General features: G+C 40.3%; 1 protein-coding gene across 1 annotated transcript in view; it reads right to left on the bottom strand.

Moving 5' to 3' along the window:
- Window positions 1–22,875, bottom strand: part of kkv (hyaluronan synthase-like protein kkv) — a 401,584-nt gene that overhangs the window by 98,765 nt on the left and 279,944 nt on the right. Inside the window, exon 9 of the mRNA XM_090387806.1 lies at window positions 12,845–12,953. Within this exon, the coding sequence (XP_090243932.1) occupies window positions 12,845–12,953 (109 nt within the window). The remainder of the gene's footprint in view (window positions 1–12,844; window positions 12,954–22,875) is intronic.

Genomic DNA, 22,875 nt, shown 5'->3' on the forward strand with positions numbered 1-22,875 from the left:
TGGTGCGGTTCTTGTTTACAGAATGTAGGGCTGTGGACAACTAACCGGAGCAGGGGACAAAAGAACGCCCACACCCTAGAACAGTTTTGGACTCCATCAGAAAAGGGACTCCAGATCAGAGAGAGCACACCGTATTCGAGCGGTAAACAAAGTACAAACAGGCCGACACGGGAGGCACTCAATAATTTCAAGGGCGATAACTTGAAAGGAAGCGTGACGGAAGAGGTGAGTGGTTGCGGGCATCCCAGATAAAATTCTAGTGATGATGTAGCGCCGGGATGCTCTCATCACAAAGAAGGCAGCTTGACCTACCAGAATCTGGTTAAAAGCAAAGGAATAAGAAATGAGCGAATGAAAAAGAAGAGTGATGGAGGACTACCAAATGGTTGGACGAAAAATAAGGGAGTGGATGGAAACAAAAAGGTGGAGAGAGCAGACGAGACCCCAAGAGTCCGGAAACCTGGAATGGAAGAGAATCCCGGGGAGAGGCGCGTGAGAGTGGCGGAAGGATATTTTTGGAGTGCGGGAAACGCGTACGGAAAGTCCGATCATGATAGTTTAGTGGGTAATAGCGAAAGGCAGAATGACCTGGAGAAAGTCCTGAGTGTGGGAAGATCGACGTGGAGGCAGAAAAGAGCCGTAAGCCTAGCAGATCAGGGAAGAAATCGGAGGAAGACCTGAAGGATCGGAAACTCTCCCAGGTGGTAGAAAAAAGATACCAAATAAGTCAGTTTAGTGAATTTTACTAACGAGAACGGTGTTGTAAAGAAATCGATGGGAGAAAATTGGACAGGACAGTTTGAGAAGTACTGTAACGTGATGACTACTATATTGTAAGGATAGGAATAAGATATAATAGAAATAGAGAGAGAGAGAGAGAGAGAGAGAGAGAGAGTGTGTGTGTGTGAATGTTACTCATCTGTGATTACAGATATTCATAAGAAACTTAAAGAAATGTGTTAAAAGTAAGAATTGATTTCATGAATTGTCTGATTGCTGTTAACGGAGTGAATTGTATTCAGTAGAAATTTCCTGCTGAGAGAATGTAAGAGAGTGAAAAATTATTGGAGTTATTCAGTATATGTTGGAAAGGATATATATACGACCATATAAAGGTGTATAAGATAGAATATTTAAGATTTTGTATTGAAAACATAGTGGAAGTTTATGAATTGTTTAAGAAGGGTGATTAAGGGAGGACACCATTTCACGTAGAATAATAATTACTGTGTTGAAAAAAGTTTTGATAATCGTGAATAACTTAGGATGTGTAAATAATTGTTGTACAAATGGTAAATAAATCCTCTTTATGTTAATACCCCTTGTTTCGTCTTAATAGACTGGCACCTCACAGATATAATGAGTAATTAATGAGAACTATCCAAGCTAGGGAAGCTAGAATAAAGAGAAAAATAACAAAATAAAGTCCCCAGTACTTGGATCTTCTGATTAACAAACAATATAAAATTAATGGAAATAATATATTATGCAGCAGGTAGCTGCGTAATTGGGCCTTGGAAAGGAATTGAGGACCCCCTGTTTAAAGGAATAAAACAGCAGCCTTTGTGGTTCCAAGGTAAAGGGGGAAAAGACATAAGCGAGATAGAGGGATAGAAAATATATATATACAAATAAATATATATTTCGAGATAAAAATAAATAAAATATATAAATAAGGATAAATAACAAGAGAATAATTAAATAAACAATATCATAATTGATTATTGTAATCCCCCCACACAGGGTATATGCCCTCGAAGAAATTAATGAGGGGCCCATCAAGCTCTCAGCTGGCCAGCTCAACGGCAGAGCTCACTCCAGTGCATAGGGCAACACAGAGGCAATCTCCAAGACAGAATACGATGGTCCCACAAGAACTAGTTATTGTTGGTGACTCTATTTATTGTCAGGGAAACGGGGAATGTGTTATGCAAGAAGGATAGTGGAACAGGACCAGGGTATGTCTCCCAGGGCAAAAGATGACGTTGTACAGCAGATATCATCTTTTAAGGGCAAAAAAGGTGATAAATTGTACACATAGGAAGTAATGACATTAAGAGTAAGAGATCTGCAGATTTACTCAACAAGTACAGGTCAATGTTGAAAAAAAAGTTGCGAGTTGGGGATAAATTTGAAAGTGTCTGCAATCCTGCGCGGACACGATAGGAGGGAGTATATGATGACAGCCTTGTCAATCAATTCGTCCCCGAAGATATTGTGTAAGGCTCAAGGGGTAGAATTTTTTTCAGCCTGGTCTGTACTTGTTAGCAGGAGAGATTGCTTCTACAGGGATGGGATACACTTAAATAGAAAGGGAGCAAGAATATTTGCTGATGCAATCAAGACAGTGTTAGGGGGAAATACACAGACAGAGGTTAACAGTGGCCGCAGGCAGAGGCGAAAGCGATTCTTGCACTGCTTCTATTGGAATGAGCAGCAGCCTGGACAGCGTGGTTCTGAAGACTTAAAGGACTCCTTGGAGCCATAGTGGAAGAAGTAAATGCAAGGGCTCTGTTAAAGTAGCTGGGTAAGAACAATTGCATGTAAACCAATTGCATGTAAACAAAGTATAGTAAAAATATTTGATGAATTTGAAGTGCCGATCAAGACATCAAAGGCAAATATTGTTGGAATATGTGTTAAGAAACTGATAGTAATATCAGTTTATTTTAATTGTGTTAATAAACTGATAGTAAGTAAGTAAGTAAATATCAGAGACGTGGTGAAGCTCAGATATAAGGGATGCAGATTTGGAATGTGGGGAGTACAATGTCTACGGAAAGGATAGGAAGGGTTATGTTGTTACTTAAGAAACAAAATCCAAGAAGTGCATCCAGTTTACACAAGTGGACAGCAATGTTGAGTCTGTTTGGTGTGGCATCAGAACTGGGAAAGCGAAATTGACAGTAGGAGTGTGTTTTCGGCCTAATGAATCTGAGTATAATAAACAACTGTACAGATAAAGTGGGCCAGTAAATCAGAGAATCTTATGATGGGGATCTTATGATGGGGATTTTAAAATCCCAAATATTGACTGGAATTTGTGGATTGGTCACTCACACACTAGCAAGGCTTTTGTGGATTTATTGGATGATTGTTTTCTACATCAGCATGTTCGGGAGGCAACAAGAGGGAGCAATACTCTTGATCTGATTATCAGTAGTGATTCTTCATGCATTAAGAATCTGTAGATAATGGCACCACTATGTGGCAGTGATCACAGTGTGCTGATTGGGATTTACTTAAAGATGCAACTACCATCGAGGCTAAAGGGAAAGGCTTTTTCTTTCGTAAAGGTGCCTCAGACACTTAAAATTCTATATAGTGGGATCAACTGATGATGTTACTAACGTTCAATTCTAAATGGGAGAGCTTTCACAGACTTAAATTTTGGAGGCTAGTAGGCTTTTCATTCCAACTAAGAAATACTGTTCAAGGTTCAGGCCTAAATAGATGTCAGAGGAACAAATGAGGCTCGTAGCAGAGAATAAAAATGGGATGCATATAAATTATCAGGTGACAGAAGCCTATGCAGATATAACCTAGTCTGTAATCAAGTCACACAGGAGGTTAGGCAGACAAACGCACATTACAAGAAACCTTGGGCAAAAGATGCAAAGAGTAAACAGAATGACTATTTTACTAATATAAACAGAATGACTATTTTCAATCTACATTCACACATCAGGAGTCATTCCGGGAGGGAAATGCCAGTAATGAATTAAACTTTGGCAGTGAGCTAGATGATTTTGTAATAACAGAGAGCAAATTGGACTCTCTGATTGACTGGCCCACTCTATTTCCCTGTACAATATCTTATTATACTCATCAGAGTCATTAGGCTTATAGCACACTCCTACTCTCAATTTTGATCTCCCAATGCTTATGTCACACCAAAGTGACTCAACACTGCACTGTCCAGCGATGTCGACTGGCTTCACTTCCTTGGTTTTTATGTGTTTCTTAACTAATAGCATAACCCCTTCTCCCTTCCTATAGACGTTGTACTCCCCAAATTCCAGTTCTGCATTCCCCATATCTGTATATCCCAACAATATCTGCCTTTGATGTTTTGAACAATACTGTACTTCAAATTCATCAAATTTATTTACCAAACTTCTAGCATTGGTGTACCTGAAAGTAAACACGTTATTATTCTTATCTCCCCTAACACAACCCATGTGTTTACTTGTACGGCAGTGACTCCCAGCAGTCTCTGAAATATCCCACATCTTATTTTCTCCAGGATGCGGCTCATTCCAATAGAAGCAGTGCAAGAATCATTTTCACCTCTGCAGTGGCTACTGTTAATCTATTAGTCCTTGTATCCCCCCCCCCCAATTTAGCAGTTTTCCGACCCACCTAACACTGTCTCGATAGCACCAGGTTAAAGAAGCATTGCAGGATTATCTAGACAAGACTTCAGTTATAGCTCAGACATAGCATGGTTTTGTTAAGGGCAGGTCTTGTCTGACCAATTTGATTGGATACTATGATGCAGTCACAAAAGAACTGGATGCAGGGAATAACGTTGATATCATATATTTGGATCATAGAAAAGCCTTTGATACTGTTGCACATGCAAGACCGCTGCACAAATTGGAGCAGTGTGGCATTGGAGACAAATTGCTGCTATGGATAAAGGGGTGGTTGAGGGGGAGAGGACAGAGTGGTAATCAATGGACACTGCTCTTCTTGGACTAATGTTATTAGTGGAGTCCCTCAGGGCTAAGTGGTGGGTCCATTGTTGTTTTTCTGTATTTATAAATCATATCGATCATGGTATATCATATTTAATGTCCACGTTTGCAGACGATACGAAGGTTGGCAGGGTTCTTAAGGATACTATTGATGCTATGCTGCTGCAACAGGATCAGGAAAGGTTGAGCAGATGGGCTGAGAGGTGGCAAATGAAGTTTAACATTGACGAATATAAAGTACTACATATGGGAAGCAGTAATTCCAGAGTACCGTATCAACTCTATGGTATCACAGTGACAGTTGGAACAAAAAAAGTGAAAAGGACCTGAGGGTAGTTGTGCAGTGCAGATGGTCTGCAAGAGTAGCTCATGGTGTCTTGTCAATGATATGCAGGAATTTTTCCAGCAGGGATAAGGAGGTAATTATTCCATTGTATAAGGCAATGGTCAGGCCACACCTAGAGTACTGTATACAGGTCTGGAGGCCTCATTTTAGGAAGGATGTAGAGCTCTTGGAACGCGTACAGAGAAGGGCAACAAAATTAGTGAATGGAATGAAGGGTTGCTCTTACGAAGAAAGAGCTTAACTTTTACAAATTACAGTATCTGGAGACTAGGCACCTGCGATGTGATCTGATTGAGGTGTACAAAGCCTTGAATGGTTTCAGCATGCTCAATGCTGATGGGATTCTTCCTCTTGCTCAGAATAATCACCTGAGAGGGAATAAATTCAGATTGAGGAAAGACAGATGTAGGATAGATGTCTGGAAGTTTGCCTTTAGCCAGAGGGTAGTTGGTTGATTGCTGGAACAAACTTCCATCTGTCGTTGTTGAAGTTGATAGCTTAGATAGATTCAAGGCAGAATTTGACAAACATTTGGAGCGAGTGGGTGGGTGAAATAAGTTTTTTTTTTTTTTTGGCTGATGCTATATAAGCTTGCTTTCTTGCATCATGTGCCTTTGCTAATACTAAATACTTGTCCTTATGGCGCTACAGCTATAATTTTTACTCTGAATAGTTATTAATATTCCATATTCTAATTAAATTTTATTTTGGATTTGATTCCCATGGAATACCGTTCTAAAATGGTGTGGCCCATGCCACACCATTTCTTCCCTCTGGTGGGGCATGGGCATGCCTCACTGAAAAATTGGGGGTCACCTACCCTATCGACCCTCTTTTTCCTATTTCACCCCCCAGCCTTCACTCTCCCTCCCAGCACTTTTTTCTTGCACAGCGTATAGCCCTACACGTCCAAATTTAAAATACACCAAAAAATTTCGCCCAACCTTTTAGGCACTTCAGAAACAGGCTTTCAGCGTCGAACCCCATATTAGTGCTTTAATGTAAGTGATTTAAAATCAACCGCGGTCGTTCCAATTTTATTTTAGGTCCTAGCCACTAAAATCCCAGGAAAGTAAGTAGCAGGACCTGCCAGAGTACAATTGACTCAATGGTAACACCCGGCTAGCCTCCACGTGGCGAAGTATGGGCAACGTCGGGTCCCATTAGGGGCCTGGCGGCCAATAAGCCGGATAATCAATGGGCACAACATATAACACTACTCATGACCCACACACTTCTAAATCTCTGGCTTTCACAGGGTACTGTCACCGATACATAGAACATTCGCGGAGATGGGAGAAATCCCAGGAGCCGCTAGACCCTCAATACCTCATACCGTTCTACAAATACGGAAATATAAGTTTTACATTGAGATGTAGTGTTTCATCAACAGTTTGATGGCATTAATCTGATCTGACATTCTAATTCTCTATTTTTCAACAATTTAAAAATGATGTTTCTTATATATATATATATATATAATTAATATTGCAACGGCTAATTGGTACTATATAGATATTCAAAGTATTAAAACATTGGCATAAAAGTACTCAGAGGGACAAAAGAACCTATAAAGACTAAGGTAGCCCATGTTGGTTTACATTGCTATACCCTAGAAATAAACGTAATTAGCAATAAAATAAAATAAAAATAATGATAATGCAGCTAATTATTGATAATCGGATACATTGAATGGCACTTCTTCGAGGGCTAACCCCATTCGATATATCCCACTAAAAATTAGGAAGGCTATCTGTTTCTGATTGTTATCTGCCTGTTTAATTAGGTCCACATGATTAAACATGAAGGCAATCTATGCTACACTTTAAATTTAACAGCAAACAAGCAAGATAGCTATCCCGACAGATAGCTTTGAAACAAATATAACACAGAAAAAGAGTGCCAACCATAATTTTCACTTTAGTTGTGTTTTTTATTTATTTTATTCATGCGCAAAAGAAAGCTTATGCTGACATAAGGTAAAACGTGGTAAGGATAAGTACAGTATTAGGACCTCAATTTCCCTCGATTACTCTAATAAATCTTGAGGTATCAAATTTAGGGTTAAAGTAACAAGAGGAAAGCAAAGAAATTTATATTGGTTCTTGGGATATACCGGGAGGGTAATTGTCCAACCCTTTAGTAAGGAATCCTGGTATAACGAATGGGTTAAAGGATGGTATTTAAAAACAGGCTTATAATAATAAAGAATAACGATTGCAAATAATAAGGAAATAACTATTACCAAATGTAGGAATACTTCGAAAATTGCCATTTGTAAGAATTGTATAATTATTAAAATAATTCATCCTATCTGATTTAATAATAAATTGCAAACAGAACTGTTTGCAATACATCATTAACAGAACTGTTCAATTAAAAGTAACCAATTACAACAAAAGGAATAAATAGGAATTTGCAGCTTACCAACCTATTCTGCACTAGGTATAAAGAATGAATTTTTTGGGCACACATTACCTATTAACATACACTGAGTGATCACTGAATTATGACTACTTACCTAATACTTCATAGGTCCTTTTGCCCTCAGTAGCTATCCGACGTGGCATTGATTCAACAAGTTGTCGGAAGCGTTCGGGAGGTATGGCCAACCAAAATGTGTGTAATGCAGTCAGCAATGCAGGTATGAAGGTGATTGGCGTATCCAGACGCCTGATATGCCTTTCCATAGTGTCCCACTAGTGCTCTATGGGATTGATATCGTGGGAGTTCTGAGGCCAATCGGTATGCTGGAAGTCAGAAATGTGTTCCTCAAACCATTCCTGCACAACAAGTGCCCGGTTGCTCGGCGCATTGTCATCTTGGAAGACACATCGCCATTCGGGAAAAAAGTGTAACAGCGGGGTGTACACAGTCAGCAAGCAGTTGACGATAGCGGAGACCACTGGTACGTTGGTCCATGTGCACCAGGGGTCCAAGTTCCAGCCAATGAAACACGCCCCACACCATACAACCGCTTTCACCGGCTGCACGTTTGATAACATGTATGATGGATCGAGAGCCTCATGTTCTTGACGCCATATCCGTACACCACCATCCACAGTGTGGAGTAAATAACGTGACTTAATCGGCCAACACACCTTCTTCCGGTCTTCTAACGTCCAACTTGCATGCTCTTTGCACCAGGCGAGTCTTTTACGCCGATGAACCTTGGTTAGGAGAGGATGCCGTTAGGATCGTCTGCTGGTATAGCCCATACGTGGGACGCATGGTCAAGCCAGATATCATTCCGGGTTGGCCCATGTTGTATCGGGTAGTAAACTCTTCAACAGTGCTGCGCCTGTTCGCATCCTCGTTCCCGGCGCTGACCACTAACATCAACCTTTCGCTAACCTTTGTAGTTTTGCCGTCGGATCGTTGTTTGACCATTTTGACGCCAGTCCTGGTACACTAACTACGGCATCTCTCGAATACCCCACCAGTTCAGGACCGTTTCGGAAATCGAGGCACCAGCTCTTCGAGCACCCACAATGTGTCCTTTATCAAAGTTCGATAAACCCTTCCTTTTACCCATCACGCCCGGAATTTTACTACCTTCTGAACCACTGACACCTTATCTGTGCTACGTAGGTCGACTAACTCCGCACTCCATGTGGTCAACGGGTCGCATTCAGATTTTATATGGGTGGTCATAATTCAGTGTATGTTATATATCCTATGAAAATAAATAGCTGGTTCTGAAATTTAGAATGAGAGGTAACGAGACCAGTTGAAATGAAATTCCTTTTAACCTAATTGAAGTTAGGATGAAAGATGAAATGAGCGTAAGCTGCACGTGACATGCTCTAAAGGCAGTGCCTACCGTATACATATGTATCAGTCCTCAAAATGACGAATGCGATTTTTAATTAGCTACTTTAGAATTGTACATTAATAGCAAACTTTTTATTCCAGAAGAGAATTATAGCGAACGTTGCGAGATGGTAGAATTGAAATACTTATTTAGAACTTACTTTAGCTGCGATGTAACTTGGATTTAGATTATTGTGCCGTTTATTAACGGCAATAAAAACGGCTTCGAGAAGATGTTTAACCATGAAATTAGGTGGAAATCCATTATTAATAAGCTGAGATCTCGAGTCTATAAGCGATTGTGCGATATTATTAGCATTATTTTTATCAGTGTAAAGCCTCGTGAAACGATGACATCCGTGCGAATTCTTTGAAATGCGTATTAGAATGCCGGGGTGTTCGGCTAATCGATTTAAGTTTAAATTATTTGCGCTTCTCATATACTTTAGTGAATAATATTTTAACTTTTCTGTAGCTGCACCGGTGCTACACTTATTAGTACATTCTAGCTGTAATTCGGGTGGTAGTGCTTAACTATATCTTTAAGAAAGTTGGGTTCATTTATTACTATTAGATCATCTAAGTAGCGGTAAAGTATTAAGCTTTTATTTAAGTTTCTTTCAAAAAGATGCAGATAGAGATAAGCAACTCAGCATGAGCTGCAGGCCCCCATTGCTATACCTGTATGTTGTTAATATAGTCTGTTTCCAATAGATATGCATCTATTGAATAAACGTAAGTTAATTCAGCGTTCCCAATAATTCTGTTGCCATGGTAATATGTTGTGGTGCTCCTTATAATAATTGCTAAATACAGATTTTAAGTTGTTACGGGAAATAAGTTTTTAAAATCGAATGTGCTTATGTTCTATAGTATTGCAGTTGTTATTTAAAGGTTGGGGTTTTATTACGAATTACTCTAGACGTACCTGTATTGCTTAATATGATGTTTCAGCAGGGATTCCAGTTTTTGATGTGGGAGTTTGGCACAGCTGTTCCTACACGATGCGATCAATCTGAATCCTACGGGGGTGTTGTGGAACTTGGGTTACCAATGTACATAAGGAAATTCGGTGTTTGGATTTATTAATTTTAACCTTTTGCGCATGGTTCTTAATGATAGTGTTATGGTTATTTGTTACCATTTTGTAAGTCGTGCTATTAATGTGAAAGTGTACAATCTTTTTGCATATAATTGTCGTCTATAGTTGTTATTATGAATTTAGTTTGCAAATCCTTTAATTGCTCTTTGTTTATCAAATATCTTAGTAGGATGTTCTTTTGTTTAGCATAAAGCTTAAATGTTTTTCTATAGCTTCGTAGGTGAGAGTAATCCACATTTGGGATTCTTCCAAAGGTGTTTTATGTTTGTATGCCAGTTTTAAGCAAAACTGGCTTAGGTCATTCTGTATTTGTTTTTTAATTATATTTAATCTACTTTTTGTATAGGCCTAAATTTGAATCCTCTGTGTGAGAAATGATACTCAAATCTTCGGTAATGGTATCATCTCTCTCTCTCTCTCTCTCTCTCTCTCTCTCTCTCTCTCTCTCTCTCTCTCTCTCTCTCGTTAGAAACACTAACAAAAGCGAATTAATTTAACAACTTCAGCTTCTTGTTTCATTTTACCAAGTCTAGTTGAGCAGCGTAAAAAAAAAGAAATAAATAATAAAATAAAGTCATCATCATCATCAGCCATTTTCAATCCACTGCAGGATGAAGGCCTCTCCAGCAACTTTCCAGTTCCTTCTGTTTTGAGCACTGGACATCCATTTACTACCCACAAGCTCATGAATTTCATCTATCCATCTCCGCCTTTGTCTTCCAGGTTTTCTTCTAGCTCCTCTTGGGTACCATTCTGTTATTTTCTTAGTCCATCTGTCATCATGTCTTCGAGCTATGTGTTCTGCCCAAGACCATTTTAGTTCTTTAGTTTTGATAAGAATGTCCTTTACTTGAGTTTGTTGCCTAATCCATGTGTTTCTCTTCTTATCTAACAGTCTGATTCCCAATATGATTCTTTCCATTCTTCGCTGTGTAGTTCTCAGCTTCTCTTCCATTCTTTTGGTGAGTGCCCAAGTTTCACTTCCATAAGTCATGGTGGGGAGTATACATTGGTTCATTATTTTACGTTTCAGACAAACTGGGATATTGCTCTTCAGTATGTGACTATATTTCCTGAATGCTATCCATCCAAAATTTATTCTTCTCTTGACTTCCAGCCATTTATCATTATTACAGCTAATAACTTGTCCCAGATAAGTATATGACTCCACCTTTTCAATTACTGCTCCTTCAATCATTATTTCCCTTTCTGTGGCATACTTGTTCATCATTACTTTTGTTTTAGCCATATTCATCTTTAGTCCAAAATCCTTACTAGCTGTGCATAACTGATTAAGATTTTCCTCTAATTCTTTGGGATCATGGCTTATGACCACAATGTCGTCTGCAAATCGTAAATGGTTTAGGTACTCTCCGTTCACATTGACTCCTTTCTGCGACCAGTCTAATCTTCTGAAAGCTTCCTCAAGGGCAGCAGTAAACAGCTTCGGAGATATTGTGTCTCCTTGTCGAACTCCTTTCTCAATTTTAAATTTCCTACTGTCTTTGTCTAGTCTAATAAAGGAGGTAGCACTCTCCTATATTTTCTTCAAAATCATAATATATGAGGTATCAATGCCCTGTCTTTCCAGTGCCCGAAACATTGCCTTATGCTGTATGGAGTCAAATGCCTTTTCATAATCCACAAATGCCAGGCATAATGGTGTTTTATATTCATTTGCTTTCTCCATTAGCTGTGATATTACGTGAAGGTGATCCATAGTTGAGAATCCTGTCCTAAAGCCAGCTTGCTCTTTCGGTTGATTCTCATCAAGTATTCTTTCTAATCTGTTAGTAATGACCCTTGTGAACAACTTGTAGATGTGGGATAACAAGCTAATTGGTCTATAATTTCCAATTTCTGATTTATCTCCTTTCTTATGCAGCAAAATTATGATTGCATTATTCCACTGCTTAGGCATCACACCTTTTCTAATGCACTTTGTGAAGAGCCTTGCCAGTTTTTGTGTTATGTCTCTTCCTCCCAATTTTAACAACTCTACAGTAACTTCATCTTCCCCCGGGGCTTTCTGATTCTTCATTTTCTTCAATGCATGTTCTACCTCATCAGGAAGAATATTGGGTATGTCGTATGTGTTGCTACTTTGCAATCCATCTTCCCCACTGCTGGCATCATTCCCCTGCTCCTTGTATAATTCTCTATAGTAGTCTTCTGCTATTTGAATTATGCCTTCTCTGCTGTTTATAAGTACACCAAATAAAGTCATACACAAGGCCAAATTGTGAAAGTTGGCCCGATGGTTGAAATAATGTCCTTAAAAATTATGTGAACCAAACGGGCAAACACCGCATGGAGCACGACTGACTGAAGACGGGTCTGCTCTTCGTAAATGAAACCCCTGGTCGCTCTTTCCGGGTTGTGCGTTTGGAGGTTGATTGTCCACCGGACTAAATCCACTAGAGCTGCAGTCTTCTTCATTGGAGGGGTCAAAGAAAAATGCGGAGGGAGTGAGCGGCGTGAAGACGAGGGCCCCGTTGCATTCCGTAGCTCGGTGCATTTCTCTGTCTTTATCGAAGAATTTTCCTTCACTCACCACTTCCTCATATCGGTTTGCCGTAGCTCAGATTGAAGAGGCCCTCGAGAATCCCAAGGTCTTCGATCCCGTCCTTTTCAAACGAACGCCGAGTGGTGAAGCCACTAAAAATTAATTTATGTTCTGTACAAATCTTAGTTCTCTTATCTTTTTTATGCTCTGTAATACACTAACTGGGCGCATCCTCTTGCTTTAAAATAAACAAACCGTCACGGAGAGTAACGAAGGACGTCGTACCCAGAACCCTGTATGTCGTCTCACCATTAGTGCCTACAAAGACATCTGCGTTCATTTATTCACGAAGTGGGGTCGCGAGATGCAAAGCTTACCTGGCAGCCGTGTCGATCACTTGAATCATTTGCTTCACGAACCGATTTACGACCATCTCTTCATCGTTGTCGTCACTCAGCTCGAAGGCGTCGTCGAAGAACACGTGAACTGAAAAAGAAAGTTGCCACGTTAAGTAAAGCATTCGCGTACACAAAATTTAAGAAGCACACACACACACACACAAAGAATTAACGAAAAATTTCAATACCGAGAACGCGCAAATACACAGAGAAAAGAAACCCCAATCCTTCGGAAGGGTGGAGTTTTCCAGCTACTTCGTTAGCATGTCGGTGTCGGAAGGGTTACAAATTGATACCTCAGTGTCCCGCTTCGGACAGGGCAAATGATAACCCTTCCGACGCCGATGTTTGACCCCCTCATCCAAATTTCCTCCAATTTATTTTTTCGTTTCTCATCAGCGATCCCGATTACAGCTACTGACCAGGAGCGGCACAGTCCAGTAAACGCGATGTGGGTTCCATGGGAGGCCACGTGTATAATAGACACGTCAAAGGTCCTTCTGGTCGAAAAGCTGTAACCCCTTGACATTTAAAGCTCGTAATATTAATTACTCGAGTGGAAAGTTTCGTTCTGAGATTTTCTTCTATCTGACAAAACCAGCGCAATCTTTAACTAAACTTAAAGCGAGGATATGCAGATCAACGCGATATATACGCACGCAGGTATTAAAATAAATACGCGTTTAAACTCGTACATAATATTATACTCGTATGTAGCTCCTGTGTATGGTGGCACCTGAACGCTATTTATACAGAAGAAGAACTCTTTATTGTATACAGAACGCACATGCCGTACACAATACCCTTCACGGCTACAAGCCAGGGATTTACAGTAACGGCTAATACAATGTAATAAACAAGGATGAGAGAGGAGAAAAAAATAATATTATTACTAATTATGCAAGTGTAGGAAAGCAAATGAAAAATTTACATATGAACATATATGCACAACAGAACGTTATCACGTTGAATTATTCTCCAGGGAGCAGTCCTTTTAAAGTGCTGGAGTCATCTGGGCAGGCGCAGAAAGGTGGAACAATGTAGTGAGGGACCCATGGCAATGATGGACAGGTCCTTGTGAGCAGATTCTAATGTCCTGTGACGTACGTTCTTGAGAAGGAAGTCGATGGTTATTGTTGTTAAGTTTGTTGGTGCATCAACAATTGTAGCTATAATTCACTGATTTCTGACTACTATATCTTTGTTGTTGATTGTGATAAAAATCTACACAAGGTGATATTTATCAATCGATTTTAAGAAAACAAAAACGTCATCCATATCCTGACGATCTTCTAGAACATTACTGGTGTTAATTGATTGCAATTTCTGAAAAGTAAGGAGAAAGCAGTTTTTCGTTCTCTTAGATATAGTGGGCATTCGATAACGATATGCTTTACAGTGAGTGGACATGAAGATGCCCCACATGCATTGTGGGGCATCTTCCTTTCTTAATAAATAACTGAGTGAGGTATGTGTGACCAATGCGCAGTCGCGCTAGTACAGTTTCTTCTTTGCTATTTCCTCTCAGACTGGACCGCCACCGTTTGGGTTCTCTCTTTATTTCAAAAAGTTTATTATTTGTTTCTTTTTCCCATATATGTTTCCACTGTTCTTTAGAGGTCTGCTGTATAATGGATTTATAGTAAACATAAGGTGTCCTGAAATTGTAAGAAATAGGATTTGAAGCATTTTGGCAGCTAAATCTGCCTGTTCATTTCCTGGGATTTCCAGAGTGTCCAGGAATCCAACAAAAAATTATGCGGTGACCACGTGCATGAATTGCCATTAACTGAGTCCAGATTTGTTGTACCAGAGGATGACTGTTGGGGCGTTTACATTGCATACAATTCACGGCATTTAATGAATCGGTATATATTATGGATGGAGTATATGAGGCTTCTTTTATTTTCTCCAGGGCTAGTAAAATACCATACAACTCAGCAGTATAATTACTACATTCTGAGGGAAGCTGTTCAGCGATGATAGCATCCGGCAGGACTACAGCTGTACCAACTTTACTGGCAGTCTTGGATCCATCTGTATATAGCTGCACGTAACTCCTAAACTGAGTGGAGTGGGCCAGATATAATTGTCTGATGTTAATATATGGGAGATTGTTCTTTCCCCATTTCTGATAGTATTTTTCAATATGTATCGTGGGTATTTGCCATGGCTGGATTTGCATGTATCCTGCATTATGTTATTCATGCTGAGTCCCCAGCTAGTGTTTAGAGCTTGAAGCCTAATGCCAGATGGTTTGTCGAGACGTGATTTAGTTCGATAGAAGTTTTCCCATTTTGGTCTGAAAAGATATTGCCATATCGGGCGATGTGGAAAGCTGCTGATTTTTGCAACATAATTTAGGACAAGAATTTGTCGCCGAAGGTCTAGCGGCGGTTCATTGGCTTCCGTATATAGACTTAAAATGGGAGATGTACGAAAGGTACCCAGTGCTATTCGAAGTGCACTATGATGAATGGGATCAAGCCATTTCAGTACACTTGGCCTGGCTGAGGCGTATGCAGGAGATGCATAGTCTAAGCGGGATCTAATTAATGAGCGGTATAAATGTAGCAACATGTACCGATCTGCACCCCATGACATAGAGGAGATTACTCTGAGAATATTTAGTTTCTTAAGACAGCTGGTACGAATATATTTTATATGTTCAAGGAAGTTTAATTTTTTATCAAGTATTATACCAAGAAAACCAGTACTTGGTTGAAAGGTAATACAATGGGAGTCTAACTGAAGGTTTGCAACAGAAGTGTACTGCAGTTGTTTTCGATTTAGAAATTCTGTAACCATTGTTTTTGGCCCAAGAGACGATTCGATTAATGGTGCCTTGTAGTTGTCTCTCAATAAGTCGCATATTTTGAGAATGACATGAGATGGCAAGGTCATCAGCATACAGGTATGCACCGACTGTGTTAGGTATACAATTGGTTATTGAATCAATCCTGATGGCAAAAAGTGTTGCACTCAGCACTGGGGAACTCCCTCTTCTTAAACATATGTTCCAGAAAGTGACGAGTGGTAGAGGACTTGGAAGGATCTGTTAGATAGGAAGCGCTGAATAAATTTCGGGAGATGACCCCGAAGACCAGATTTACGTAAGTCCCAAAGAATCCCATAACGCCAAGTTGTATCAAATGCTTTCTCGATGTCAATGCATATCATAACAAAGTGTTCATTTCTTAGAAAGGCGTTCCGAATATTTGCTTCCGCTTTGATAATGAGATCAAGCGTCGATCTACTTGTCCGAAAACCATACTGGCTTGGACTCAGAATGTTTTGAGTCTCCAAATACCACGTTAGTCGGGTGTTAAGTATTTTTTCCATTGTTTTTCCCAAGCAACTTGTTAAGGAGATAGGTCGATAGTTTGTTGGATCTGTGTGGTCTTTTCCTGGTTTCGGGAAGGCTAGCACATAAGAATGGCACCAGCTGGTGGGGTAATATTCCTCTAAGAAAATTCTATTATAGAGTAATAAGAGGGCACTTAATGATCTTTCACTTAAATGGAAAATCATTGCGTAATAAATGCCATCAGGATCTGGGGCACTGTTTTTCACTTTTGTGAGCGCATTAAGCACTTCAGTCATGGTCATCGGCAGATTGTATGAATGTTGGAGAGCGGTATTAAAATTCAGTTTATACTTTTCTGTACTGCATTTTAGCATCTGAAAGGCTGGTTCATAAGCGGAAACAGCTGAGAGGGATTCAAAAGACAAGCCGAATGCATTAGCAAGTTCCTCAGGCTCAGAAATTTCCTTTCCTTTCAGAAATAGAATCGGAGAAGTAGCAAGTATTTGCCATTGATACGTTTGATTTTTTTCCAGACTGTAGCAGTATCTGTGAATCTGTTTATTGTGGCAGCATAGCGTGCCCATGCTTCTTTTTTACTTATCCGTCTTATATAACGAGCCTTAGCCCTTGCTCTTTTAAACTGTAGGAGGTTGGCTGTGGTTGGATGTTTTCTAAACTGATTCCAGGATTTATTTATTTCTCTTTTAACAATGCTACATGCTTTATTCCACCACATTTTTGGATGGAGTCGGATTTTAAATGATGATTTCGGGATAGTGGATTCAGCTGCTGTCATTATTCGTTGTGTAATATAGCTTACTGCAGAATCAATCTTGTCAGTTGATAGTGGTATCTAAATGAGCTATTTCTTGATATTTAGCCCAGTTGGCCTTGTCAAATTTCCAAATTGTTCTAATTCTGTTGATCGGAGGAAAACTTGTACAGAAATTACAGATGATCGGAAAGTGATCACTACCAAGAGGGTTGTCAGTAACTGTCCAGTCTATGAGGGGAAATATTGTTGCAGAACATACTGTTAGATCAATGGCAGAGCTTGAGCCAGATGGTACATGAACATGTGTGATCACCGGTGTTTAAAATAGTTAGATTGTGTTTATCCAAGAATTTCGCAATTATTTGTCCTCTGCAGTCAAGTTGTTGAGAGCCCCACAGGGGGTTATGACCATTCCAGTCACTCAGAATACAGAAAGGAGCGGGTATTTGTCCTACTTGGTCATCTAAATCAGCAAGGGTGTAAGCGTGCTTTGGTGACAGATACAATGAGACTAATGCTATCGTTATGCCAATTGTGATACGGGCTGCAATTGCCTCCAACGGTGTTTGCAAGGGAACAGGTCTGGAGGGAATTGAAGAGTTTACTAACAGCGCTACTCCTCCGTGTGCTGCATTAGAGCAGTTTCTATCTTTTCTGTACATGGTGAAGTGTTTAATTTTTATAGATACTGCATTCGTCAGGTTTGTTTCTTGTGTGCATGCTGCGACAGGCTTATATTCACTTAGGAGATCGTAGAGGTCATCTAAATTTGCACGAAATCCGCGACAATTCCATTGAATCACTGTGTGCATTGTTTGGTTTCAGGAGGGTTTGGTTTCTTAGGGCGGATTTTTTTTTGTTTGCGTTTGTCTACTTTTGCTTTTTCTTTTTTTGGGAAGATTGGCCTACCCGTGTCAATGTCATCCTCTGGATGAATCTCAAGAATTGAATCATCTTCCTCTATCTTTTCATCAATATCCATGGTATCGGATATAAATTTAGTAGTGTTGCTTCTTTCAGGGGTCTTGGCTCGTTCATTTGGTTTCTCCTTAGGCTTCTTATCCGGAGGTATTGTTACAGGAGTATTTGCTTCTCGAGTAGCATATTTAGGAATAGGTTTTTCCTTTGATTAGGAGAGGAGTGATTTAGCCCAACCAAATATTGAGATATTTGGAGGGACTGAGCAGTCCGTCTGAGTTTCTATTGAGCGTAGCCGTTGAGTAACTGAAGCATATGTAGGTGACTTAGCAGGTACTGCAAAATGTTTTTTCGCTTCTTGATAGGATACTTTCTGCCCAATCTTATATTTTTGAATATTCTTTTCTCTTTTCCATTGATGGCATTCCTTAGAGAATGCAAAGTGGTTACCATGGCAGTTAGGACAAATTTGCATTTCAGTGTTACATTTTATGTGTGTATGCTCTTTTGATCAGCAGTTAGCAAAAGTGGGTACACCTCTGCAGGCAGCTTGGGAATGACCAAATTTTTGGTACTTAAAGCACCGGACTGGATTCGAAATGTATGGTCTTACTTGCCATCTAAGATGGCTAGCTTTAATAGAAGTAGGTAGATTTGGTGTTTTCAATGTTAGTATCACGTTGGGGAGTACAACAACGTCTACAGAAAGGATAGACTGGATAGGAAGGGTTATGCTATTAGTTAGGAAATACATAAAATCCAAGGAAGTGAAGCCAGTGGACATCGCTGGACAGTGCAGTGTCGAGTCAGTTTGGTGTGACATAAGCATTGGGAGATCAAAATTGAGAGTAGGAGTGTGCTATAGGCCTAATGACTCTGATGAGTATAATAAGGAACTGTACAGGGAAATAGAGTGGGCCAGTAAATCAGAGAGTCTTATAAGGGGAGATTTTAATTTCCCAGATATTGACTGGAATTTGGGGGCTGGTCACTCACACACTAGCAAGGCTTTTGTGGATTTATTGGATGATTGTTTTCTACATCAGCATGTTCGGGAGGCAACTAGAGTGAGTAATACTCTTGATTTGATTATCAGCAGTGATTCTTCATGCATTAGGAATCTGCAGATAAATGAACCACTAGGTGGCAGTGATCACAGTGTGCTGAAGTGGGAGCTACTGAAAGAGGTAACTACCATTAGGGGTAAAGGGAAGGGTTTTTGTTTTCTTAAAGGCGACTATGATGGTCTGAGACAGTATTTAAATTCTATACACTGGGACCAACTGATGATGTTACCAACAGCAAATTCAAAATGGGAAGCATTCAAAGAACTTATCTTGGAAGCTACTACGCTTTACATACCAACTAAGAAATATTGTTCAAGGATTCGGCCTAAGTAGATGTCAAATGAACTAATGAGGCATATGGCAGAGAAGAAAAATACATACAAATTAACACATGACACAGAAGCCTATGATAGATACAAGTTGATCTGTAACCAAATTACAAAGGAGGTTAGGCAGGCGAAGGCAGATTACGAGAAATCCTTGGCAAGGGATGCAAAGAAAAACAGCAAAGAGTTCTTTACTTATGTAAACTCTAGAAGGAAGGGGATGAATCAGATTGGTCCACTTGATATTGATGGGTCAACTGTTGATGATCCTGCTCAGGTAGCTAACAAACGAAATGAATATTTTGCATCGACATTCACACATGAGGAGTTATTCAGCGAGGGGAATGCCAGAGGTGTATTCAACTCTAGCAGTAAGCTACAGAATCTTGAAATAACTGGGCGTAAAGTGGAGGAGAAACTGTTGAAGATAAACACAAGAAAGGCACCCGGGGTGGATGGGATCTATCCAGTTATATTAAAGGAGGCAGCAAAGGAAGTAAGCAAACCCTTAGCCATAATTACGAGAGCTTCCTTGGACTCAGGGGAGGTACCCGCAGACTGGAGATATGCAAATGTGACCCCAATTCACAAAGGAGGATCAAAGGCTGACACAAGTAATTATAGACCTGTGAGCTTAACTTCTGTTCTAGGAAAATTAATGGAGGCACTAGTTAAAGAGGCACTGCAGGATCATTTAGACAAGACTGCAGTTATAGCTCGAACACAGCATGGTTTTGTTAAGGGGAAGTCTTGCCTGACCAACTTGATTGGATACTATGATGCAGTCACAAAAGAACTGGATGCAGGGAATAACTTTGATATTATATACTTGGATCTTAGAAAGGCTTTTGATACTGTTGCACATGGAAGACTGCTACACAAATTGGAGCAGTGTGACATTGGAGGCAAATTGCTGCTATGGATAAAGGGGTGGTTGAGGGGGAGAAGACAGAGAGTGGTAATCAATGGACACTGCTCATCGTGGACTAATGTTATTAGTGCAGTCCCTCAGGGCTCAGTGTTGGGTCCATTATTGTTTTCTGTATTTATAAATAATATTGATAATGGTATATCAAGCTTAATGTCCAAGTTTGCAGACGATACAAAGGTAGGCAGGGTTGTCAAGGACACTACTGACACTACGCTGCTTCAACAGGATCTGGAAAGGTTGAGCAGATGGGCTGAGAGGTGGCAAATGAAGTTTAACATTGACAAATGTAAAGTACTACACATGGGAAGCAGCAACCCCAGAGCAACGTATCAACTCTGTGGTACTACACTGACAGTGGTAGAGAATGAAAGGGACCTGGGGGTGGTTGTGCAGGCAGATATGAAGTTCTCTGAGCAGTGCAGACGGGCTGCAAGAGTAGCTCATGGCGTATTGTCAATGATATATAGGAATTTTTCTAGCAGGGGTAAGGAGGTGATTATTCCCTTGTATAAGGCAATGGTCAGGCCACACCTAGAGTACTGTATACAGGTCTGGAGGCCTCATTTCAATAAGGACGTAGAGCTGCTGGAGCGGGTACAGAGAAGGGCAACAAGATTAGTGAATGGAACAAAGGGGTGCTCTTACGAAGAAAGGCTTAAGTTTTGCAAATTACAGTGTCTGGAGACTAGTCACCAGCGAGGTGATCTGATAGAGGTGTATAAAGCATTGAATGGTTTGAGCATGCTCAATGCTGATGAGATTCTTCCTCTCGCTCAGAATAATCACTTGAGAGGGCATAAATTCAAATTGAGGAAAGACAGACGTAGGATAGACGTGTGGAAATTTGCCTTTAACCAGCGAGTGGTTGGTTGGTGGAAGACTTCCATCCCTTGTCGTGGAAGTTGATAGCCTAAATAAATTTAAGGCTCAGCTGGACAGGTATTTTGAACGCACCGAGGGGTGAAGTGGTATCTTTTTTTTTTTTTTGTTTGGCTGATGCTGTATAAGCTTGCTTTCTTGCATGAAATGTCTCTACTAATGCTAATCACCGTCCTTGTGGGGACAGGCTCTTCATCTCTTTTAATAACAATTCTTTTGGCTTGTACTACGTTTTGATCTCTTAGTTCATGCACAAGCTCATCCTCTGATACATTCAATAGATCCCACTCTGAAATTACCCTTTAGAGGAGTTTAAGGTGGCATGTGGGAATTCCACCAAAAGTGGATACATTCAGTAGCCTCTCAGCATGTCTATGTTCGGTCATTTCGATTAATAAATCTCCGGATCTTAAACGCCGAACCATTTTTGGAGGGCCAGCCACATTTTCGAGACATTTCTGTATCAAAAATGGGGACAGCTCACTCAATGGTTGGTCTGTGGAGGAGTGTAGTATTAGAAAGAGAGGAGTGGTCTTGTCCGTTCCTTTTTTTTTTTTTTTTTTTTTTGTCTCTTAGCATGGGATACATTTGTGTCGTCACGATCTGGATTATGTTTGTCTAGTTCTGAATCATAAGATCCACACGAGGACTGTTTATTTTTTCCATCGTTGCTCCTTTTAGCCCTGGGAGTGAGAGCTTTTCCTCCCAGATTTCTGGCCCCGGCATGGAGGCAGGAGCGGTGCCACCTAGTGACCAAGCGGTTGGAGAGGTTAGTTTGTTAGTGCAAAAATTAATAAATATACTAGGAAAAGAAAGGTAATTTTCCTTTCTCTGTTCTTACTTAGGATCTGTTAAGTACAGAACCACTTACAAAGAAATGAGAATAGCACTGGAAAGAAAATATAACTAAATCACTGAGAAAGAGCACTATATATCACTTATGAAAATCGCTTGGACACTATCGCTTGGCACTCGGGGCCTGGAAGTGGATGGAGTAAGTTCTGCCTGTATTTTTTATCCAATGCGAACTTGTAGAAGTCGGCATCCAAGGAGTATACGTACTGCAGCATTTGCACGGGTAAGAACCGATCGGATAACTTTAACCGGTTTGGGTTGGCCTGAAGGACTGGATTGGTCCGAAGGCTTGGGACTGGGATCCTCCAACCGCAGTTAGCCCAGAAGTCTGGGTCCGAAATAATGCCAACCATCATTTTTACAGAAAAGACGAGTCTTTTCTGTAAAAATGATGGTTGGCATTATTTCGTTGCATTATTCTCTCATGGATAATGGCAGGAAAACGTCTGATGTTTACAGATGCCGCCATCTGGGTGGTCCTTCGTGCGGAGGGAAGCCGGAATTTCCATATGGCCCACTTCAATAGCCAAAATTCGCCCGCAAAAATCCGTCTCAGATGCGTTGCTGCAGTTGAGGTCCAGACTTCTGCGCCATAAAGTAGGACTTGGTAGACACATGTCTCAATATATATCTGCACCCAATAGCCTGGTCATGGACATGCATAAGTTGTTTCTTAAGCATCCACCGGAGTCGACAGAACTTTATTTGCAGATGGTCTATGTGTGGTAGAAAGGAGAGCTTCTGGTCAAAAATAACGCCCATGTCCGTGTGTTGCTGAACAGCAGAAATCGCGTCTCCTCTTATATTGGGTTGCACCATCGTTGGGTTCCGTTTGAGCGAGAAAGTCAACTGTTTCGACTTCTCAGGATTGATGTGAAGGCCGAAACCGGAGAGGAAGGCCTCGAGGTTCTGGATTTTATGTTCGATTACGACATTTGTGTAGTCAGCAGTG

This window comes from Mastigoproctus giganteus, chromosome 13 (assembly GCF_048544385.1).
Source record: "Mastigoproctus giganteus isolate SK-2022 chromosome 13, ASM4854438v1, whole genome shotgun sequence".
Lineage (NCBI taxonomy): Eukaryota > Metazoa > Arthropoda > Arachnida > Uropygi > Thelyphonidae > Mastigoproctus > Mastigoproctus giganteus.